General features: G+C 50.8%; 6 protein-coding genes across 6 annotated transcripts; 1 reads left to right on the top strand and 5 right to left on the bottom strand.

Moving 5' to 3' along the window:
* Positions 1 to 741: 741 nt before the first annotated feature.
* On the bottom strand, positions 742 to 2,436 carry ITP1-0 (Itaconate transport protein; the record flags this gene model as incomplete). The annotated part of the gene is made up of 3 exons (XM_037326882.1): positions 742 to 1,842; positions 1,925 to 2,253; positions 2,310 to 2,436. The coding sequence occupies 3 exons, from the start codon at positions 2,434 to 2,436 to the stop codon at positions 742 to 744; spliced, it is 1,557 nt and encodes a 518-aa protein (XP_037174396.1).
* Positions 2,437 to 4,503: 2,067 nt separating this feature from the next.
* Positions 4,504 to 6,824, top strand: CGCA056_v011635 (uncharacterized protein; the record flags this gene model as incomplete). Its single annotated transcript, XM_037326881.1, has 4 exons — positions 4,504 to 4,747; positions 4,794 to 5,932; positions 5,978 to 6,062; positions 6,115 to 6,824. The coding sequence occupies 4 exons, from the start codon at positions 4,504 to 4,506 to the stop codon at positions 6,822 to 6,824; spliced, it is 2,178 nt and encodes a 725-aa protein (XP_037174399.1).
* Positions 6,825 to 7,162: 338 nt separating this feature from the next.
* T-0 (Tyrosinase) lies at positions 7,163 to 9,718 on the bottom strand (the record flags this gene model as incomplete). The annotated part of the gene is made up of 6 exons (XM_037326880.1): positions 7,163 to 7,339; positions 7,393 to 7,717; positions 7,792 to 8,571; positions 8,619 to 8,648; positions 8,703 to 9,310; positions 9,359 to 9,718. The coding sequence occupies 6 exons, from the start codon at positions 9,716 to 9,718 to the stop codon at positions 7,163 to 7,165; spliced, it is 2,280 nt and encodes a 759-aa protein (XP_037174143.1).
* Positions 9,719 to 12,257: 2,539 nt separating this feature from the next.
* Positions 12,258 to 13,029, bottom strand: CGCA056_v011633 (UPF0619 GPI-anchored membrane protein; the record flags this gene model as incomplete). The annotated part of the gene is made up of 2 exons (XM_037326879.1): positions 12,258 to 12,610; positions 12,675 to 13,029. 2 exons carry the CDS (start codon positions 13,027 to 13,029, stop codon positions 12,258 to 12,260), a joined length of 708 nt encoding a protein of 235 aa, XP_037173998.1.
* Positions 13,030 to 15,090: 2,061 nt separating this feature from the next.
* On the bottom strand, positions 15,091 to 15,981 carry CGCA056_v011632 (uncharacterized protein; the record flags this gene model as incomplete). The annotated part of the gene is made up of 3 exons (XM_037326878.1): positions 15,091 to 15,581; positions 15,629 to 15,891; positions 15,941 to 15,981. 3 exons carry the CDS (start codon positions 15,979 to 15,981, stop codon positions 15,091 to 15,093), a joined length of 795 nt encoding a protein of 264 aa, XP_037174117.1.
* Positions 15,982 to 18,534: 2,553 nt separating this feature from the next.
* aurB (Methyltransferase ctvB) lies at positions 18,535 to 19,239 on the bottom strand (the record flags this gene model as incomplete). Its single annotated transcript, XM_037326877.1, has 1 exon — positions 18,535 to 19,239. One exon carries the CDS (start codon positions 19,237 to 19,239, stop codon positions 18,535 to 18,537), a length of 705 nt encoding a protein of 234 aa, XP_037174395.1.
* Positions 19,240 to 19,981: the final 742 nt, after the last annotated feature.

Raw genomic sequence — 19,981 nt, 5'->3', positions numbered from 1 at the left:
AGGGATTGGGTCGAAGCCGAGTCATAACTTCGATATAGGCCACAGGTTTGGGGCCGAGACAAACGAGAATACGGACTGTGTATCCCAAAATAGTATGCACAAGCATTCTAGTTTCACTGAATGAGCCGCGTGGTTCCTGAGGAGATAGCTGCCAACGAGGGCGGTGTCCCTCTGGGACCTCATGGCAAACGAGGACCAGTGGAGCACTGGGGCTGATCATCCTGTGGGATGACACAGAATCCTTCCGAACAACTAGTCCTCAATCCAGGCAGCGATAAATCCCGCGTAGAATCGGAGACCCATGTTAACATGCCGATGTTGTCAGCGAAGGATTGAGCTAGTGTGAGGCAAGCAAGCTACGAGCATGCCTCGCCTCGCCCCGCCCCTAGAGAGTCTAGATCAGGCAGATCCATGACATGGTTTTGTAAGAATTTCTAATGGAATGGTCTTCTTCTTCTAGATCAAGCCAGGGCACGGAAGAGCATTGTCAGATGGGGAATGGGGGTTTACAGCCGGTACGAAGTCAAAATAAAGTACCGTACCGCTGAACCCAGGACTTCAGCCAAAAGTTTATCAATCTTTGCAAGGATACCAGCCTGTGACGTTGCGGGGTAATTCGTAAAGTCAAAGTTTTATCAACCTCCATCCTTTGCCGCATTCTTCATTCTCTAATACCCATTTGTTCCATATTTTACCCCATCTAATAAGTTTTCCAAGCTTAGTTCAAAATTTGATACGCGCCTAAGCTCCAGGCGGAGGAGCCTTCTTCTCGTCGATCCTCTTTCGCCAATTCGTACCCCAAAGCGCAACGGCCCAGACACACGCGGCTCCGAAGATCATAAATCCTGACGAGATAGTGCTGAACCATCCTACGCCAATGGTCTTGATCGCTGGAAGCACTACTGCTGATCCTGCGGCGCCAAATAGATATCTCACCATGAAGTTACCCGCAATCACTTCTGCACTCCTGCCTTGGATCACGTCCAAGCAGTACGTGTTTAGACTTGGGAAACAGAAGAGCTGTGCCACACCGCCGAGGAACATAAAGATGACGGGAACCGCAATGCCACCCACTCGCTCTTGGACCGACCATCCGTAAATCAGCATGCAGCCTGGCAACACAGCACCGATGAAGGGAATGCACGACCGCAGTCGATCCTCTGAAATTCGACGGCCTTGTCTCTGTGCAATCCATCGTCGTACGGTGTAGTCAGCATAGCGTCCACCAACGAGGGTACCGGCCAAATAGCCACAACCTGGAGCCAGGTAAAATAGGCCTGACTGCGCCGGCGAGGTAAGGGCGAATCGTGGGTTGAGGACGTATCGAATTGGCGTCAGCATGCCGTACATATTCCATACAAGGGAACCGCTGGAAATGGCCACGAGAATGAGGTTTGGAAATTTGAATAGTCGGATGACACGGATAGGGTTTGTCATCTCCCAGAGGACACCGATTTTCTTGGCCATAGGGAGCCCCTCCAGGCCCTCTTTCTTGAGCTTTGCTAGAGTCTCTGGCATAAAAAAGGCAGCGCCAACCATACCGACGCCTGCGAGCGCCGTTTGAAGCCAGAAGATGGCGCGCCATGACGTGTAAGTCACGATGATACCTCCGAGGACGGGCCCGATGGTGGGGCCGATCAGAGTCCCGGACAGGAACCATCCCATAGCGGTGGCCCGCGTTGTGGGATGGTACATGTCACCTATAACAGCGGGCCCAGTGACGAGGAATGAAGTTCCCGCAAACGAGGTGAGCATACGGAACACGAAAAACGCAGCCACATTTGGGCTCAGAGCTGTGCCGATAGAGCAGGCTAAGAAGAGCGTAGATGTAACCGTGCAGGTCTAGGTTGTTGTTCAGTCACATTACAAAATATGAGGAGGCTGAAGAAGTGAATGGTAAGGAGCGTCTCGAGGTCTTGCTTACCCATTTGCGCCCATAGACTTGGCTAAGGGGTCCCCAAAAGCATGGGCTGATCGCCATGAAAACGAGATATAACGCATTGCTTAGACTGATGATGCTTCCCGAGGTTCTGTACTCTGCGGCGACTTCGGGGAGAGCCGATAAGACGGCAGTACTGGAGATCGGGGAGAGAAGACCACACCACGAAATGACGGCGACGGTAATACGCTTGCGCCGTTTGGAGAAGCGGCTGTACGCTTCATAAGGCACCTCAGTGCGAGAGGAGATGGGCACATCCGTGAAACTTACGGCTCCCGAGGGGACTTTGGATAGGTCTGCGCGCTCAGGGTCCTCTACGAGACGATTAGACGGCCGAAGTCACGACAAAAGGAGTCGCGGGTTTGCTTACCCGTGTTCGGATTTCTACGGTTCTCGGAAATAATGTCTGCGTATTCCTCAACGTCATCGTTTCGTCGGTCGGAAGAGGTCCTCCTTGAGGAATCCTCAGGCTCTTGCACGCTTTTGTCGGAGTTCATCATGGGCCATCGAATACCAAAAACAGCCTGTGTCTATGACTATGATGGCCATTGAAGAGATTGCGTCAAAGATCAAACCTGTATGGAGCTGGCTGCCGCAGGGGACGGATACGGTGCCACTAATATGACACCGATATCCGTGACTAACCCATTGCCGTCAGGGGCCGATTCGGCAGAACCCGACTCTTGGCTCCGGACATCGGGCGAGTTGTGCAAGTTGGGCCTCTCGGAAGGATGCATAGCTGCGGGTGGAGGCATGGGATCCTCCGGCCCCGCAGATTTCGAGTCAGTTCCCGACGGCAAGACGGTGGCTGTCCGAGAAGTCCAAAAAGCTGTTTGTCGAGGACGTTCTAGAACGATCAACAATTACGGATGTCCAATCATGCGTTCTAAGTCTGTCGCCGACGATGAGTTTCAACCAGCGGTGTACATGTCACAAATGCAAACGAAACAAAACTGGCATAGTTGTCGGATGGCCGATCAACAATGGTGTTTCGCTCCGAGGCCGGACCATTTCTGTAACCGAACTGGAACTTTTGCCCCATCAAGTTGGCAATTCGTTGCCGGAGAGGCAAGTTCTCAAGCCGTCGGTACCAGGGTGTCTTATCTGTCGGCTATCCGAAAATTGGTGGTCAAAGGCTGTCTTTCGCCAATAACTTAGCCGATTTAAATGGGCTTCTTGTTATTGCCGGCGTAGGCCCGGCTTTTCGAAGGCGCTTGAATAAGGGTCTGATCGAGCCGGTCAAAAGCGCCCTGAGCGATGCCTAACCCTAAAGAGAAGAGTTTCCTGAATCACTTGTCGGATGGTCCGTTGGGCTGTTTCTGCGCTGAGGCGTTGAGACCTGAAGGCGCCTTACAACCCCCACCAAACGTGCCGGTCAACACTGACCCCTTTACAGGCGAGAACTGGGCATCGCAATCTCGCAATTTGAGTCTCTATTGCGATACTCGTCTGAAGCGATGCTGTGAACACATTCATTGGTTCGTCTAAAGAAAAGCTGTCTAATAACGCAGGAGAGGAGAGGCCCGTGCTAGAGCCGAGTACTCCGAATCATACAGTAACCTCGGCCGAGTAGTTTGAAGGAGACCGGCCTACTCACGGGGCCGGCCGGTGTGGATTCAACCGCCGATCCGGTGGCTCGTCGTCGAAAATCGGTATCAAAATCAAGCTCGAGGGCGGGTCAGAACGGGATGGCGTGCTCGACAAGCGAGCCTGAGACCCATCTACAGGATCTTTCAGGGCCGTATCATCGGCGCAGTAGACATGGAGCTCTTACCGACCGGGCCCGCCTGAGCTCGCCGCCCTCGTAGGAGCGCTCCGGGGCGGCTCTTTGCACCATTGACGGGGCTCTTGATCATTCTACTTGCTTCACATTGTACTCAACATCGAACGTTTAAGAGCCAAAGCGGCGGCACAGCTTGATGAAGCTCCACATGCCGGGCGGGAATGGCCGCCAGCTCAGTATTTAGCTGGTCAGCAATGGTCCCTAATCTTAGCCCAGCGAGACCAACAGTATCGATCATGCATGAGCACATCGGGTTTCCAAGCCTCATTTGAAGCTGCCAGGCTCCGAAGCATGCAATCCTGCCAAAGAAAAGCACGCTATCAACAAGTTTCTCATTTCTTCAGCAATGTCACGCGGCTGAAGATGCAGGATTCGCCTTTTTGGGCAGACCGAGGCAATAGCGCCATCTCGACCTGCATAGGGTGCCTGTCATCAGCTTCTTGGCAGAATCCCCACGTGCTCGATCGGCTGGTCAGAGGCTATTCTTGGAATCCAGCTTTCTTCTGCCATATTTTGATGCTACACATGGGTCGGTCTCTTGACATGTCAACACTGCTCCCTTCTGCATGCTGCGTTTGCTTATGTTTGCCTCTGATTGGCAACTTACGATTCAGTTGTCCCAAGTGTTCGGGCCTTTGCGACAACGCTTCATCTTGAATTCTGTCAACCACGTTGCGTCGAGGCTGATCCGTCTTTCCGGGGAAACACAACTCATTTATCGGCCGTCTGCCACCCCCACTCGTCTGAGACGGTCGACTACTGCATCCAAGACATCGTTGCAATGGCGGTCGACGCAGAGGAGCTGATCATCGCGCCGTTTCGAGAAGTTGTGGATAGGAGCAAGGAGGCAATAGAGCATGCCGAAAAAGCACAGAGCGACAACTCGGAGTTAGCTGTCCAAATGATGAAATCTGCTCAACTGGTTTTCAGGGAAGGCGAGCGGGCACTAAAGCGTGTGCAACCGCTCTGGGGCAGTCAAGTTGATAAACACGGCGATTCTTTCAAGGATGCGGTTGGAGACAACGGTGAGTACTTAAGGCTGCTATCTTGGGCCTAGCTAACCTGGCGAAGATGAACTTTCGGGAAAACGCAGGTTGCTGGAGGAACTTCTGTATGATTTTGAAGACTTCATGGAAGCAGACACCTTCGATGCGTCAAAATTTGGCGAGATTCAGGCTGCGACGAGATCGTTTGCGCTAGATGTGCTGGACTTCATCAAGAGGATTAAGATTGAGAACAAGACACCGACAACTCCAGTGCACGCCTTTCCACCATTACCACCTTTACCGCCTTTGCCCCCGAACATCCAAATTCCAAGACAGGTATCACAGCCTGTTCAGCCATCTCAATCCCACAGCGGCACTTCGACCAATACCACTTCTTCGCCATATCCTGTTCCGGGAAGACAACAAAAGTCTCCAGGCGCGCACAAGAGCGGAGTAAGGACTTCGCACGGCTCGTCCGACAGCACCACCTTTCGCAGAACCCCTTCATTAGCAAAATCCGTGGCCTCGGATGCCCGGTCGTCGAGACACATTTATGAGGCAACCATTGCTCATGTTGTACCAGCTCTACGAGAGGAGCAACGGGCTTCTTCTCCCGATGCCCTCGGCGACGAAGACGGACAGTTGAGTGTAGCTTCGCCAAACGAGTTCTCACAGCCTCGAACATCAGACTGGATCCAAGCGCAGGCTCCGGTGCCCAAACTGCGACATCCAATGCGGCAAAGTATCCCGGAGCACTCCGTTGCAACAAACAACACACCTATCGACGGCATGGTTGTCAGTCGTTTTAGTCGGTTTGGCCTTGATCACACAACGCCACAGAACTCGGTCTTCGACCCCAATAGCCCGTCAACTACAAACAGAACGTCGGTGTACTCTGATTCTGCCACTCACTCGTCATCAAACGGCACATCGCCCAAGATTCCCATCAGCGAGATGAGGACATCATCACTAGCGGCATTCCAGTTTGAACCTACTCCTCCACTTCCGCCACCTGGACATTTCAGTGATGGGTTGATGCTGGCCAATGAGCAAGCTGCAGCAGAAAGCATGCTTAGCGTTAAACGGTCATCTACGCTCATTAAAGAAGACGAATGCTTAATAGGACCAAAGAGCTCGTTTCACCAAGCCAAGGGCTTTTGCGACGGTGCTCAAGCTTTCCGGCGAGGGGGATACTGGCACGGTCTCAAGCAGACAATGGCATATGTCAGTACGACGGTCGAACAACGTAGCGAAGCTAACTTGTATCAGGGAGAGCCGCTTCCGATCGGTCGCTGCTTGAATTGCGAATACTACCAAGTGTACAATGAGCTTAGCTTGGACAAAGAAGGAGACTGTAAGTTTCGAACATCCAGGATATTGAATTGCTTCGCTAATCGTCAACCAAGCTCGCGCCAATTTCTTGAAATTCGGTCTGCTATACCGTATGAGATTTCTCATTAAGTCTCATATTTCAGCTCGAACAACATCAGAGATCCGATACGCTTGTCTGTTCTGCACCCACGATGGACGTACCGTCCACGAGGGCGATGCCACCGTTTTCTTAAGCGCAGATCAACTTCTTAAGCACCTCGCACGACACCCACAGCCACTACCCGAAGTTCCAGGCGTGACAGTCCTCTATGGCAAGATCGAGGGAGACCATCGTCAGATCGAGGACTATGACGTTCATTTCCCGTCTCCACCAGCTCCCAGCCTCTTTCCCGACATGAACTCGCTCTTCCAATTGCCAACAGCCACGGCCCTCAAGAGCCATGTTCAGCGATGGGGAGAAGTTTTGACGAACCCGGATGGTAACACAGACGTCCTAAAATTTATGGCTGGCGCAAAGATTGTGGGGATTGAGTTTCCGGACAAATGGGGCGGAAAGTGGTGTACGGGCTGGCACGATGGCACAAGAGGACCCTTTCCAGCAAAGCATGTGGAGATTGAAGGTCCAAAGCAGAACGAAATTTCTTTGCAATCGGCCGGCGCTGTGTCTTTGACGACGAGATGGAAATGGGATCCACTGGACAGCGCCAGGACGGGATGGCTGGTATTTGGGAAGAATGAAACGATCAAGAACGTTGGATGTGAGTCGCCCGTTGACGAATTCTAAGGATATAAGTAGGAGCTGACAACACCTCATGCAGGGCTATACCAGGATCATTGGTGTTGGTCAGGTACCAATAGCAAAGGGAAGTTTGGGATATTCCCACGCTCGCACATCAACCCACACTCTTTGAAAGAGGGTGTCGTATCGCCAACAACAAAACGTCCACAAGCTAGTGGGCCAATGAGACTGTTCAGCCGAAGACGGCAAAGCAGCACTGCCTCCTCCATGAGCGGCGATACGTGAGACACGAGAGGTGTTAAATATTTATGTGACAATTCAAATAGAATCAAGTGTGATGCTGTTGCAGGGACTGCGCAGCTCCAAAAACTCTATGACAAAGTCTACAGGTCCTCACCATCGTTCAGACCACCAGGTCTACCATTGGTGACTTCATAATGAACAGATCGGTCATCAAATAAGGGCATGTCCGCGACGTCGTGAGGCAAAGTTACAGTCTCGGAATAGACCATGACTCTGAGAGATGGAATCGTTTGTCTGGAGACTTGCTCTCCACGCATCTAGGCTGAAATGAGTGACTGAAGTGTGGCAACTTGAATTTTGCAGAACTCACGTTGACAACTCTCCAATGGAGATTGCGAATCAAGAATGGAAGCACCAGCTCGGGGGTCAAATCATCTATACGACAACCGTACAACTCTTGCTGACTGTCCCAGTACGTCAACAGAGCTGGTGTCAAAGCGATGGTGTCCATGTACTTGAAACCAGAAGCTTCTTGTTTTGCGCAGTTAGCACAGCCACCATTGTCAATTGCGGCTCTTGCACTGGCGAAGATCCCGCTAGAGCCCGCAAGGTGTGGCTCAAGGACCCAGTCCTCTAGTCGCGGACTGAAGTCTCCGAGAAAGAAGTATATCATAAAGGACCCGTCAAGGCAGAATCTGCGAAGAGCATCAAATTAGCTGGCACTATTCTATTGCGCTTTGGCGAGGACGTAGATCTCGAGTTCACTTACTTGTCCACGCTGAATGTGACGTTCCACTGCGTCATCTTGTGATTGGTAACTAGATCGCCAAGGTGACCATAGCAGTGCTTGTAGCCAATATGCTGCGCCGGGAGTCCAGACGAGATTACATTTTGCCTGAGTTGCTGAGGCGTGAATTTAGAGGGTAGGAACTCTCGGGCGGGAGTTGCTGGCTTTTCCGGCCTCACGAGCTTCTTGGGCGACATTGACTTGGCTATCATTGTTGCTTTTGCAAAAATTCTCCTAGGTCGTGACAATGACTTGGCGACAACTGCAGGAGTGACCGTTGTTTCTCGCGGAGAAGTGGCCATGGATCCTATAAAGGCTTGTCCGGCCCTCAACGCTGTGGCCCCATCGATCAAGACCTTGGCTGGGAAGAACGGCATTGGTTGAACAATTTGACGCTTGAGCTGCGTACGCGCCCCTTCGTCTGCAGGCTGAGGGTTTCTCGGAGCCAGCCATCCCAGCTGGGTGTTTGCCCAGGCTGTTAGAGATCTGACTGGGTCAGGAGATTTGCGTGCTGCAGCAGTCTGTGGATAGTCATATCCAAGATCCAAATGATTTCGGCAGTCGTTGGAGGTCCACCATATGGGTTTCGCGTCCGTTGTGAGACCTTTGCGGAATGGAGCAAGAGGCGTTCGTGGAGTCTCCGGGAGACTACCAGGCTCTACAAAGTTGCCTTCTGGAACTTCCAAAGAAGTCCACCATGAGACGGACTCGGGATCGCGGGAATGAATGCCCTGCCATATCGCGAGAAGACGGTCGACGTTGCTTGCATTATTAGTCCGATGCTCGTGGTCGTTCCAAAAGGCACTTACCAATGATGGAGCCAGAAGCTGGGGTCAAAGCTGTTGATGCTGTCATTAAGTCGTTCGTCAAAGAGACTGATACGATGAGCTTACCCAGCAAATGCAGGGGTTCCCATATGTCCACTTGCGTTGCGAGGACCCGTAGCAATCTGACCGTGAATGTTGTCATGGAACCCTTCCAAGGAGTTTGCGTTGTAAACGACTTCATTTGGATCCCGGATTCTTGGATCGTAGTGGTTTGACATTTGTACCCAGCTTTGCCTGTCGAACATGACGCGCCAGATGCCGGCGGGTGTTTGACTGGAGAGGCCGTTGGCGGGGTTGTACACGTTGTCGAAGGCCCTGATCACATAGCTGTGATCAGCTGATTGAGTATTCGCGTTCAACCCGCGGATGGTGCGCTCTTTTGCTGCTGGAATTCGGCTGTACATTGACCAGTCAAAGCCTCCTTTCTTATCTGCAGGAAAATTGAACTGGTAAAGGGGATTTGTCATGGGTACCCATCTAGTTGGATTCTCGGGTCGTCGGACTTGAATCTGAGGCAGTGTGAAGATTATCGGGATGCCGTAGGTGTAAACATCTCCACCACTGGCCTTCTGGCGCGGGAGGAAGGGATCAAAGTAAGGAATCCGAAACCGATCGAGAGCCCCCTGTGCTCGCAGTCGAGGCGCGATCTCAGCGGCGAGAAGGTAAAGAGCTTGCTATAGACCGTCAGTAGATGCTTTGGGGTAAAGCTCCAGTGGCCCTACCTCAAATTGTGCCAGATACACGCGATGCCATGTTGGAAAGATGACTGAGCCATGAGAACAGTACCCCTTTTGAGAGTCTGTCCGACCAGGTGCTGAGCCAAAGTTCACCGAACCAACCCGATCCCATGCTCGCCAAGGCTGGCCATGGATGCCAGAGATCTCATAGTACGAGAAGGGAGTTTCGGAAATGCTTTTGCTCATGAAAGCTTCCAGAGCAAGAAAGTAAAGATTCGCAAGCTCAACATCCTGTATGAAGTCGTCGATCTCGAGCCGAAGCGGTCTTTCTGTTGATGTAGGGACCACGCCAACAGTAAGACCTCTATCTTGGGCAGCTTTGAGGGCATTTACGTCAACAGACATACTGAATAGCGGTACTAAATTGTTGTCTGGGGTAAAATCAAAATCTTCAATTATTCGTACATCCAAGTATTCACGAGATTTCAAGACAAAACAGCGAGTCTTAAGTCATCAACTATCAGTGTTTGAATCGGTCAACCGCCTGCTGTAGGTCTCCGTGGGCCTCAAAATAAAAGAAGACACTCCGTGTGCTTTGCGTGACGGTATGACCACATCATTCCGAAACTTTCGTCTTGTGCGAAGGACTGGTGCAACAGAATGGTTGTCACGTAGTCGTATAGACGCACACTCGATCTGTTCTATGTGTGTAGCGAAAGTTGCCAAGATGATGTTGGCGCAAACGGCTTGATCTGTCATTGGACTGTCATCCGCTTAGTCCAAAGGAGTGGCGTAAGCGGTCCGTCGACACCGCCCTATTTCTTAACTTCCATAGTCACCTGGCCTACGTGCGGGGAGACCGTTAATTTTTGAGAAGCCAGCAGAATTGATGGAGGTCAGCAAAAGGATGGGTTCTCCTGGCTTCATTAAAAGCGGGAAGAAGAAATCTAGTCAGCCAGGCGAGCGATCACTCATATGTGTCTCGCTAAGACTTTCAAGGTTGGCTGTAGGATGGCCTAGACATGATCCGAGACTGAGGCTTTGTGGCGTTGGGGACCGCATCACAGCTGAGAAAGAGCATAGTAATGGCCACCTAAATGCGAAAACAAATCAAATCCAGTGTCAATAATTGAAAATCTCACATGAGATGCAGAGAGCCTAAGCGCAACCTTGCAGAACGTTGTTAGACACCACAATGCAGCTGTGCGATCTTAATTCAGAACTCAAGGGCGTTTGAATTTGAACCAGATGTGAAGCCAATAACCAGAACTCGCATCGGAAAGGAACCGATCATTTTCAGCTTCAAGTACAATTTTTTACGAAATTGAAATGACTCTGTTTGATCTAATTTATGTCGGGAAGCTAGTCTCAGCCTGGGGCGCACAACGGTTGGCTTGGCGCTCCAAGCCTAGAAGCTTTCTTTTGGCCAGCAATGTGTGTTACCAATGGGCGAATGAGCACGTGGGATCGGCTTGAATAATAAAACCAGAACCTTCTGACGCGATTGTCTGATGGGCCCTAATGACTTGGCAGACGGATTGGCTGTTGGATCCTTCAGATGACCAGTCATCTGCAAAGAGCAGCCGAGGACCCCCATAATCTCGTGAGTATCGCTGTAGAGTTGAGCATGCCGCTTTTTTTCTTTTGAAATCGCACACAAGCTGCACATGAAGAAAGACATAAAATTAGATCATTCAAGATGCGCCCGGACGAGTTGGTTTTTGACACGCAGTTGATCGGTCGTAGATCAACTACGAGGTGATCATCCCCCGGAAACATGGACATTAGAGAAAACACATTTTGAAGCGCAAGCCTTGCATTCATGTTGAACACAATGTAATTATTGAAAGTCAATTAATTCAAAGGAAACCGAACTCCTCGGATGGCACAGACAAAAATCTCCGTGCCGTGATGCCCGTGCTTGACTTGTCAGTCAACCTCCAAGCTCGCCGATCATCATTACCGATAAAAGGCTCTTCAGAAAGCTCGGAATCCACGGACGCTAAGATAAGCCTCTCGTCTCCAGTTCTTCCTCAGCCTTATCGCTGCATGGGCATTGATGAACAGCAGTGTATCTGTGCTGAAGGACAATTCGCAGTGCATCACTGAAGCTTCGAGGATCCACACGCAGGGAAGAGAGCTCACTCATCAAAATCAATAGTGTTCACAAGTTTTTGACGCCGAAGGATGCACACCTGTCTGTCGATCGTACTTTGCCGTTTGCTTTCGAACTATCCAGACCGAATTTTGCTCTCGTATTGATCGCGATCTACACTCGCCCTTTCCCCAGGTGAACCGACGCGATTTCGTCGAGTCGCGGTTGGGGTGCCACGCCTGATTGGCATAATCCTAGCTCGGAACCCGGCCGTCAATCCCAATTGGGCATGTCATCAAACGCCATGACAGCACGTTAAGGCGAGTGCTCAGGGGAACGGCAGGGTTGTGCCGCATAAGAGTCTCGAATTAGGTGCCTTCATTCCATATCCATAATTACGAGCTCAATTGAATAGTGGGGTTTCCCAGAGACTTTCGACAATTAGGTCAAGCGGGATGGATCCGCTCATCTCCGCGTGCAGCGCCTGCATCCTGGAAGCATGGCAGCGGGAAAGTTCAGGTTTGGGTCCCGTTAGGTTCCAGTGGGATGGGTTATTCGCGAACGTTGGTCGCGCGAATGCGGTGTCTCACACAAGGTCAGATATCGAGGCGCAAATAGATGGAGGGAGTCCAGTAGCAACGCTTCAACATTATTCTATAAACCTGAATCAAGCTCAAGCCAGAGCGACGCCAGACATCCCATCCGTTTTTATGTGGTATAATCCTCTCTACATCCCATTCCAATGGGCTTCGCCGGTGATCGCTACTTGTTTCGTTCGTAGCCGTGCGTTGTTGGTATCATATCGGTCAGAAATCACTCTAATAAAACAAGATCGCGCGGGCGAACTGCTTAGAAGAGCATGTAGGCGGCAAGGGCGACGGAGCCGAAGATGGCGAAGGTGGACTTGACGGCGGAGGCGCTGCTGGGAGCAGAGGTGGAGGTGCCAGAGGCAGCAGAGCCGGTAGCAGTGCCGGAGGCGGTGCCTGAAGCCGAAGCGTCAGTTCCGGTGGCCGAGGCGGTAGCAGTGCCGGTGGTCACGGTGGTCAGACCAGAGGCAGAGGCGGTCTTGGTGACGGAAGCAGAGCCAGTGGCCGAGCCGGAGGAAGACGCACCAGTGGCAGAGGCAGTAGCAGAGGCAGAGCCGGAGGCGCTGGCGGAGCCAGAAGCAGTAGCGGAAGCAGAAGCAGAGGCGGAAGAGGAGTCTAGGGAAAATCAGTACAAGCTTCTCGGAAAGACGCGCCATTGCGCTTGAAATTCATCACGTACCGTCAGAGTCAGAGGTGAGGCTGAACTCCTCAGACTGGGCCAGAATGCCAGAGTTCTGGGCGTCGGTGGAGACGAAGTTGATGCGGTACTTGTCGCCGGCGCTGAGCTTGGCGTCCTTCAGGTCGTACTTGCCATCGGAGGTCTGGACGGTGGCAATGGTGGTGGAAGTCTCGGGGTAGGCAGACTGGTTGACGACGACGATCTCGAAAGACTTGGGGTCGGTGTTGACGGAGTCCCACTTGATCTCGTTGGTCTCGGAGACATCCCACTCGGCGTTCTTCGCGGGGGAGGTGACCTTAATGGCCTCAGCGGCGGCCAGGAGGGAGGTGATAGCGAGAGCGGTTTTGGAGTACATCTTGTCGGTTGGTGGAAAATTAAGTAAGAAAGTGGTTGGTTTTTGTGTGTTTTTTGATATTAGAATAGGTACGAGTCTTTAGCGAGTGACTAGAACGAATGTTCGGAATTGGTGAATCGAGAAGAAGTTGATTGAACGAGCAGGACAAGACCAGAAGATCGAGCTCCGGCCGTCAAGCTTTATAAACAGACCATTTACAGAACACCCCTGTCGATGCTTTTGCGAGTCAGGCCTGATGCCCGCAGCCCCTAAGGGCTCCCCACCGCCCCATCTCGTATGGAAAACCGACCTTCAGAGAATTTTAGATTGCTCTTAAGCATGAACCGCGAGCCTGTCGTTTGATTCGGTCGCCAGTGACGTCGCTGTTCCCTGCTATAGGGCGCGCGAAGGATGCTGTCAACCTCCACTGGACCTCGTAATGAAGGACTCGTCGGCCGGTATTGCCGAGACGGCCACTCAGAGTTGCGCCAATAGAGTTCAGTGCCAACTGAAGATAACGAAGCTTGGTTTCGAGAAAAATATTGGCTGCTTGTTTGCCGCGAGAAACGAGCAGCGGCATGGGCGCTCTTCCACACGCGTCGCTGGGCTATCCAATCAAGGCCGTGTCATTTGCATCCCATCCCCATCACTTGAACATACGAGATGGAGTGTAGCAGGGCCTCCAATGTTCGAATTGTGAATGACAGGCTAAAATAAGTAACTGCCTAGTACGGATACGGCTGCTGCGGTACCTTACATAGCGAGCCGTCCCCCGCCTGCTGCTGATTTCCACCTCAAGCGATCCAGTGTGGTAATGGTAACGGGGTTCGCCTCTCCGGGCTCTCCAGACTTCCGGCTGGGATGCAGGCACCGAAGTTCTCACGCGGGCTCAGAAAAATTCCCGGCCCACGCTAACACAGGCTTGTCCCGGTGGGCTGCCCTCATCAGTCCTTTTTTACCTGAGGGACGCAAGGGATTCTTGTGGCAGCAAGACATTTAATCTTTCTGAAAAGAAAACTTGGGCTCTAGCTCATTTCTTATCAATCCTATCATTTGCCTCTACGATTCGATCGCTGGCCCTTCTGGCTGTGGCGCCATGCTCCGATGTCCCGGCCGAGTTTTTCCAGCCCAGCAAAAGGGGCTCATCACAGAGCCTGTTCGACTGGCACCTCGCGTGTGATTCAGCCCCTTCGGATGGCGATCAGCGGCAACGACCCTGGTCGTTTTGTGAACGGACCGCGAGCTTGTCATTTGTCAATCCGAGTTGAAGCCCAACAACTTTTTGCTTTTACGGTGGGCACACCGCCGCCAAGCTGGCCCAAAAGTTCCGACAGCGGAACTCCTCCTGACGGCGTGATTTCAGGAGTTCGCCTCACGAGGCTTGGCATATCAGATCATCCATCTTGTGCATCCCGTTCACACTTTGTATAATTTATCACCGTAGACTGCCGTGTTCATTTGGCTAATCCGCCCGGGTCTTGATGCCTCGGCGATTGTTGAGCAAAAAAGCCGGTCCCGATTTCTGACCCCAAAGTGCATCCCGAAGACCCATGTTTTTTGCCCCAGGTGGAGGCTGTGGCCAAAGCGGCGTAGCTAATTCCCAGCCTGGTGGTACTCGGAAGCAAGCGGATGGGACCTGAGATGGCCAGCTAATAAGAATGTTTTCGCAGTCTGCAGATTTTGCAGTTGATGTGGTGGGAAATCTGACATCATCTGCATCATTTGGTGACTTGAGATTTACACTAGACACACAATTCCAGGGCTCTAGAGTAGTATGTCCATATCGACACATACACACGCTACCCACAGCTTTCACACTGACAGCCGCGTTCAACCCGTGTCGTCATGCTTCAATGTCGCACCACCCGCCCCCGGCCCCCACCCCGAACAGTCGATTTCATTGAAATTCTCTCATGATCTCAGAAGAGACTCTGCAATATTTATAGTGAGTAGCAAGGCTGTAGATTGAAGCTTACGTTCAAGAAGCTCCAAGCTGAAGAAAGACGACAAGAACGGCGGTGTAGCTGGGCAGAATGATTCAAATCTTAGATCTGCGTGTTTAATGGAGCATAAAGGAAGGACTCACCCTGCGGCAGCGGCTAGTATCTCGAAAGGTTTCGCAACAATACCCCAGTTCATTATTGTTACAAAAATGAACAGGAACGCAGTGATGACTATGAGTTTAATGGTGCTGTCCTTCATCGAAGCAAGGATCCACATGGGTGCCGCTAGCATTGTGATAGCTGCGACATACAGACCGAGACTTGTGAAGATTTCGAATTTGTCATCATCGAGATAGACAGCATGATTATGTACGGTTCGTTGCCGATGTGTGTGGTTCTGTCTTTGGAGCCATTCGACGATTGGGAGACCAACTTTCTGTTCGAAAATCTGTTGAACGCTCGACTTCGCTTGTGGAGATATTGAGACGAGGTCCCTTTTATCCAAGTAGTGAATTTCTTTCGGCTCGATTGGCGCATTGAAATTTCTCAGCCGTCGTTTGATGTTACTTGTAGTGACTGACGATGCTCGTTGTGCGCCTCTCAGCTGGATGTATTGCGACAAGAGAGTATCTACACCGTCAGTAAACTTTTGGCCGGGTCTAGCTCAAGATACCCACCATAGTTGTGCAATGCCGCCCCGATCTTTTCGAGTAATTCAGTTCTCTCTGGTTGATCTTTTCTGAACGAACCATTATCAATGTCCGCATGTCCACGGTGACGCAGCCTTTCATCCATTGTGTCTAGTTCTTCTTCTAAATTGGAAAGTCTGTCTTGAAGTGCAAGTAGAAGACGACAATGAAGCTCATCGAATCTCCGGACGGCGAAGAATTCATCGGAATTGGCCGAAAATTCGCAAAAGTCTTTATATCCTATGTATTTCCTTAGGGGAGCTAAGCAAGAGGTTCTCAATTATCGAGAACCGCACTCACCAGGATTTTCTATCCAGTTCTTCCTGTGTTATAGTTTGCATCTCAGGATCGTTGTTAGACGTCGTCATAATACCACTTCTAGATACTAAACGCCTGAAGATGGCTTAGCCGAGTGTGCACATACTGTGGTAAGGGGGATGGGGTTGGCTTTTGACAGTCAAGTGCAGGCGATGGTAGGAGCACAAATTCTTTTCCAAAATAGGCTGCGGGTCAATTCGTGATGTCATTAAGCCACCTACATCATCTTACGCATATTTCACTACTACAAGCTGTGGTAAATCAGGCTTTTTGGGCTGCAAACAACATGTGGTTGGCTCGATCGCCCTACTTTCTAAACAGGCTGTCGCTTCGGCAGCCTCACTCTGTCGTTAGGCATTCAGGCTGACTTGGCGAACAGGAAACACTTGGTACCGAGGAATCCATAGCATGATGAAATGGACCTGGCCAGTTAATGGCATAATAGCTTCAGGGATATATAGTATGGATTCAAGACTGTTGTCGCTTGAAACAAACGTAATCCAAACAGTCTTCGAATCATTAAGTCACAAATTTCAAGAACGCCGTTGTCCTCAGACGTTTCTCTTCAGCGCATTCTTACAATTTACCTCGTAGGTAACAAGGCCCCTAACAAATGTTTTCTTGCCAGCTGATGGTGCAACCGGGAGGTTAATATTTGATAGCTGATCCAGACTTATAAGATGGACCCAACAAGTTCCAATCCTATCCTTGACATTTACATATCCGGTATGTTTTCAACATACCCCAGCTTGCGTGTCATGTTTATGCAACAGCGCCTGATTGAGTCTACTAAGTCTAATGATTCTCCAGAAGCATCTCATGCCCCCGACAGGCTAGGCGGGAAGGTTACAATCAGAACCGCAGAACCATCGCCCTCAGAACCGCGGCCATGAGAGAAACATACTTCGTCTATGAAACTCGCAGATATTAATTGCATAGACGGGCTGAACTCAATTTTGAGAATAAAGCAGCCGCCATTGACAGCAAATGAACGTGAATAGACTTGCTTACTTGGACTGTCATGACTCTGATGACGCCAGGACCACTAGGTATGGATTCTCTGAATCACATGATGAATTGTTTCTGAATGTATTTTATTCAGCACTCAAGTTGCATGATCCTCAAACATCTCGTAGATGTTTACTTTATTTCAAAGGTCATTCATTGGGTTGCTGGAGGCTCATTCCCAGGGCAAAACTGACAAGGAATTGGGCGATTGACTACGCGTACCCTATATAAATTCAAAAATTATCATGCGATGGGTGTCTATCTTCCAAGACAACCTCTTTTGTTCCGTTGATTCGTGTCTAGAATGTCGTTACACTTATATTACACTCTAGTAAAGCTCACACGGTTGTAGGCTCTTCTTCGACGAGTACACAGTTTAGATTTGCAGGCTTACCCTAGGCCATGTATGCCTCAGGGAGATTTCAGACTTCAGCTCTGACGTCGAGAAATGGAAAAATTAGCACAACCAAACCCTCGAGGATATCAACTTTGTGAGGCAATGCTCAAATTAGTGGTATATGAGGCATGGGGGAAAAGCTCAGATAACATAGCGCTTTCGGGTACGCATACGTCTGAGTAGGAACATTCGAAACCCGCATGCACTATCTGAAAACACAGCAATCAAGAGAGGATGCGGGTAGACATCGACTTTCGTAATATTCGGAATTGAGAGCCAAGTTAGTTTCAAGTTCATTTCTTTGGTCCAATCCGTTAGCCAATCGACACGAACAGACCCAGCTCATGTGCTGAAGATCCTCAAAGATGGAGATTGATCGAGGTATTGCTTATCTTAAATCTTCTCAACTCACAGTGCTCATGACTGAGACTTTGACCATTTCCCCTCATCCGCTCACCGGACGGTATCCTTCACCGAGACACCGGCTGACCGAGCAGAACACCTTTTGTGCAACCATCAAATGCGCCCCGCTCACGTCACCAGAGCTTATTTCCAGCCTTGTGAAAGGGTTGCAACGGGAAACTACATAAAACTCCACCACCTGTGCAGAGCCGGAGCCCTCGGGCATTCAGCCATCTGCAGCGATCGTCTACGCCGCGAACGTGCGCGTGGGTCATTTCTTTAAGCTTAATTAATGTAGCCTTCGCTAATCTAAACACATGAGGTTGCAGTATGTGGTTTTATCCGTTGAGTTTAGCGGCTTCTGGGCGAAGCTATTCTCGCCAAGGTCGCGGCTAGGGCAGGATTATGAATCAGGAGGGATTTTGACGTGAGACAAAATGAACTCGTTTCAAGCCTCATCGATCATGTGACTGAATGAAGCAGCTTAACGATTTATGGCTTTCCAGACTACGGCTTACGGCTTGCGCGCGCACGTCGTTTTCAGATGTTGGAAGTGAGCAGGGCTTATGCACCCTGGTGCTAATAGTTGGCTTTAGAGTGTAATCAAAGCAAGAGGAGTTCTGTAAGGTAAATTTTCATAGGCGTCGGTATTCTTGTTGCATCAAAATTCGTGGTATCATTATTCCCTCCCACTCAAGGTATCTACATTTGTTCCACAACCTTCACCTCGAACGATTTTACCTCACATCGCAGTGCCAATTGCAATGACTTATACATCGAGCAAGGCTTTTCTGGGCTTCTTTGCCCTGAATAGCATGGTCTGACCGATAACCCAAGTCTCAACCTCCTCAAACTCCTGATCTAGTGCATCCTTGACATCCTCCTCCTTGTCGTCCCAGTTGTTGAAGACACCCCACCACTTGTTATACCAGGTGAGATAAAACCTCGTAATGAAGTTGGTAGATTGTCTAGGCCCCAGTACGGTGCAACCAGCGAGGACTCCGTCCTCACTCAGCAGCTCCTTGTACGTCCCGAAAGCACGGAACTTTGACTTGCCACCAGGCATGCAGTGGAAGAGGTTGAACATGGTGATAGTATCATAGCGCTCGCCAAGGAGCTGCTTTGGCGGCGGCTCCGTGACGTCGGCCTCTACGCAGTCGACTTCAGTAGCCGACGTCACGGACAGGACGCGGGTCTTGGTGGCATTCAACGGCGGCGCGGTCAAGTCCACGAGGGTGAGACGTTGCCTGCTGTTGGCACGGAATGGCCGCGCCAACGCGACGGCGGGAAAGTAGCCGGTAGCGACGCCGACATCGAGGTGGTTGCGCGAGAAGTTCTCGCTGAAGAAGGGGAGGAGGACGTTGTCCGTGGGACACCCCCACATGTACTTCATGTTGAAGCCGAGGACATATTTGTCATAGAAGATGGTGAGAAAAGACGGTGAGTAGACGGTCTTGTACGTTGTGTTAGTCATCGTGGGCGATGACGAGTGAGAACAATGGATGGGGATGAGAGTGGGAATGAAGAGCGGTGCGGTTCAGTTGGGATCGCTCATGGATGGGCAAGGGCGCTGCAAGAAGAACAAAACCTTGAGATCATCCGGGAGGTGGTCGGTTATCACCTTGCCGGTGGCAATGCCCAGCGGCAGGGCGATTGTGTTCCACGACCCGTACATGCCCGTTCGTGTGAAGTGGCCGTCTGGCACATGCATTGGAGTGGGTTGCCGTATCCGTTCTACGATTTGTGTATGCATGTTCTCAAATGCTTGTTGGCGCTAAAGTCGTTGTTGCTTGACCATTTGCGTTGAATGGAACCCAGATTGCTGATCAATTGGTCAAATACGTGTAAATCCCTCAGTGGCCCCATTCCGAGTGGCATTCTATTGATGCGATGCACGTCGCCTGCATGCCAATTCTTCAACAAATCGAACTAAGCTGCTGAGGGGGGTCATGTGGGAATGGCCTCGCCCAGATCATCAACTGCAAAGTACTCCGCGCCTGCATGCATGCAGCCATGCTCTGATCAGGACCCTTGTTTGCACTGTATATTGATTCCAGACAATGGATTGTACTCAATGGGGCTATGCAAACCGCCATGACAATTACAAGAATATTTGATTGTCATCCCTTTTTTGATAATGAAGCCCAAGATTATCATAATTCGCTCTACGCAAGCGCCGCGTGGGGGTATTCCGACCAATCCCTTCCATGTAAAAG

Source organism: Colletotrichum aenigma (assembly GCF_013390185.1).
Source record: "Colletotrichum aenigma strain Cg56 chromosome Unknown KSG_Cg56_contig08, whole genome shotgun sequence".
Classification (NCBI taxonomy): domain Eukaryota; kingdom Fungi; phylum Ascomycota; class Sordariomycetes; order Glomerellales; family Glomerellaceae; genus Colletotrichum; species Colletotrichum aenigma.
The sequence above is the reverse complement of the archived record's forward strand: the minus strand, read 5'-3'. Positions and strand labels throughout refer to the sequence as shown.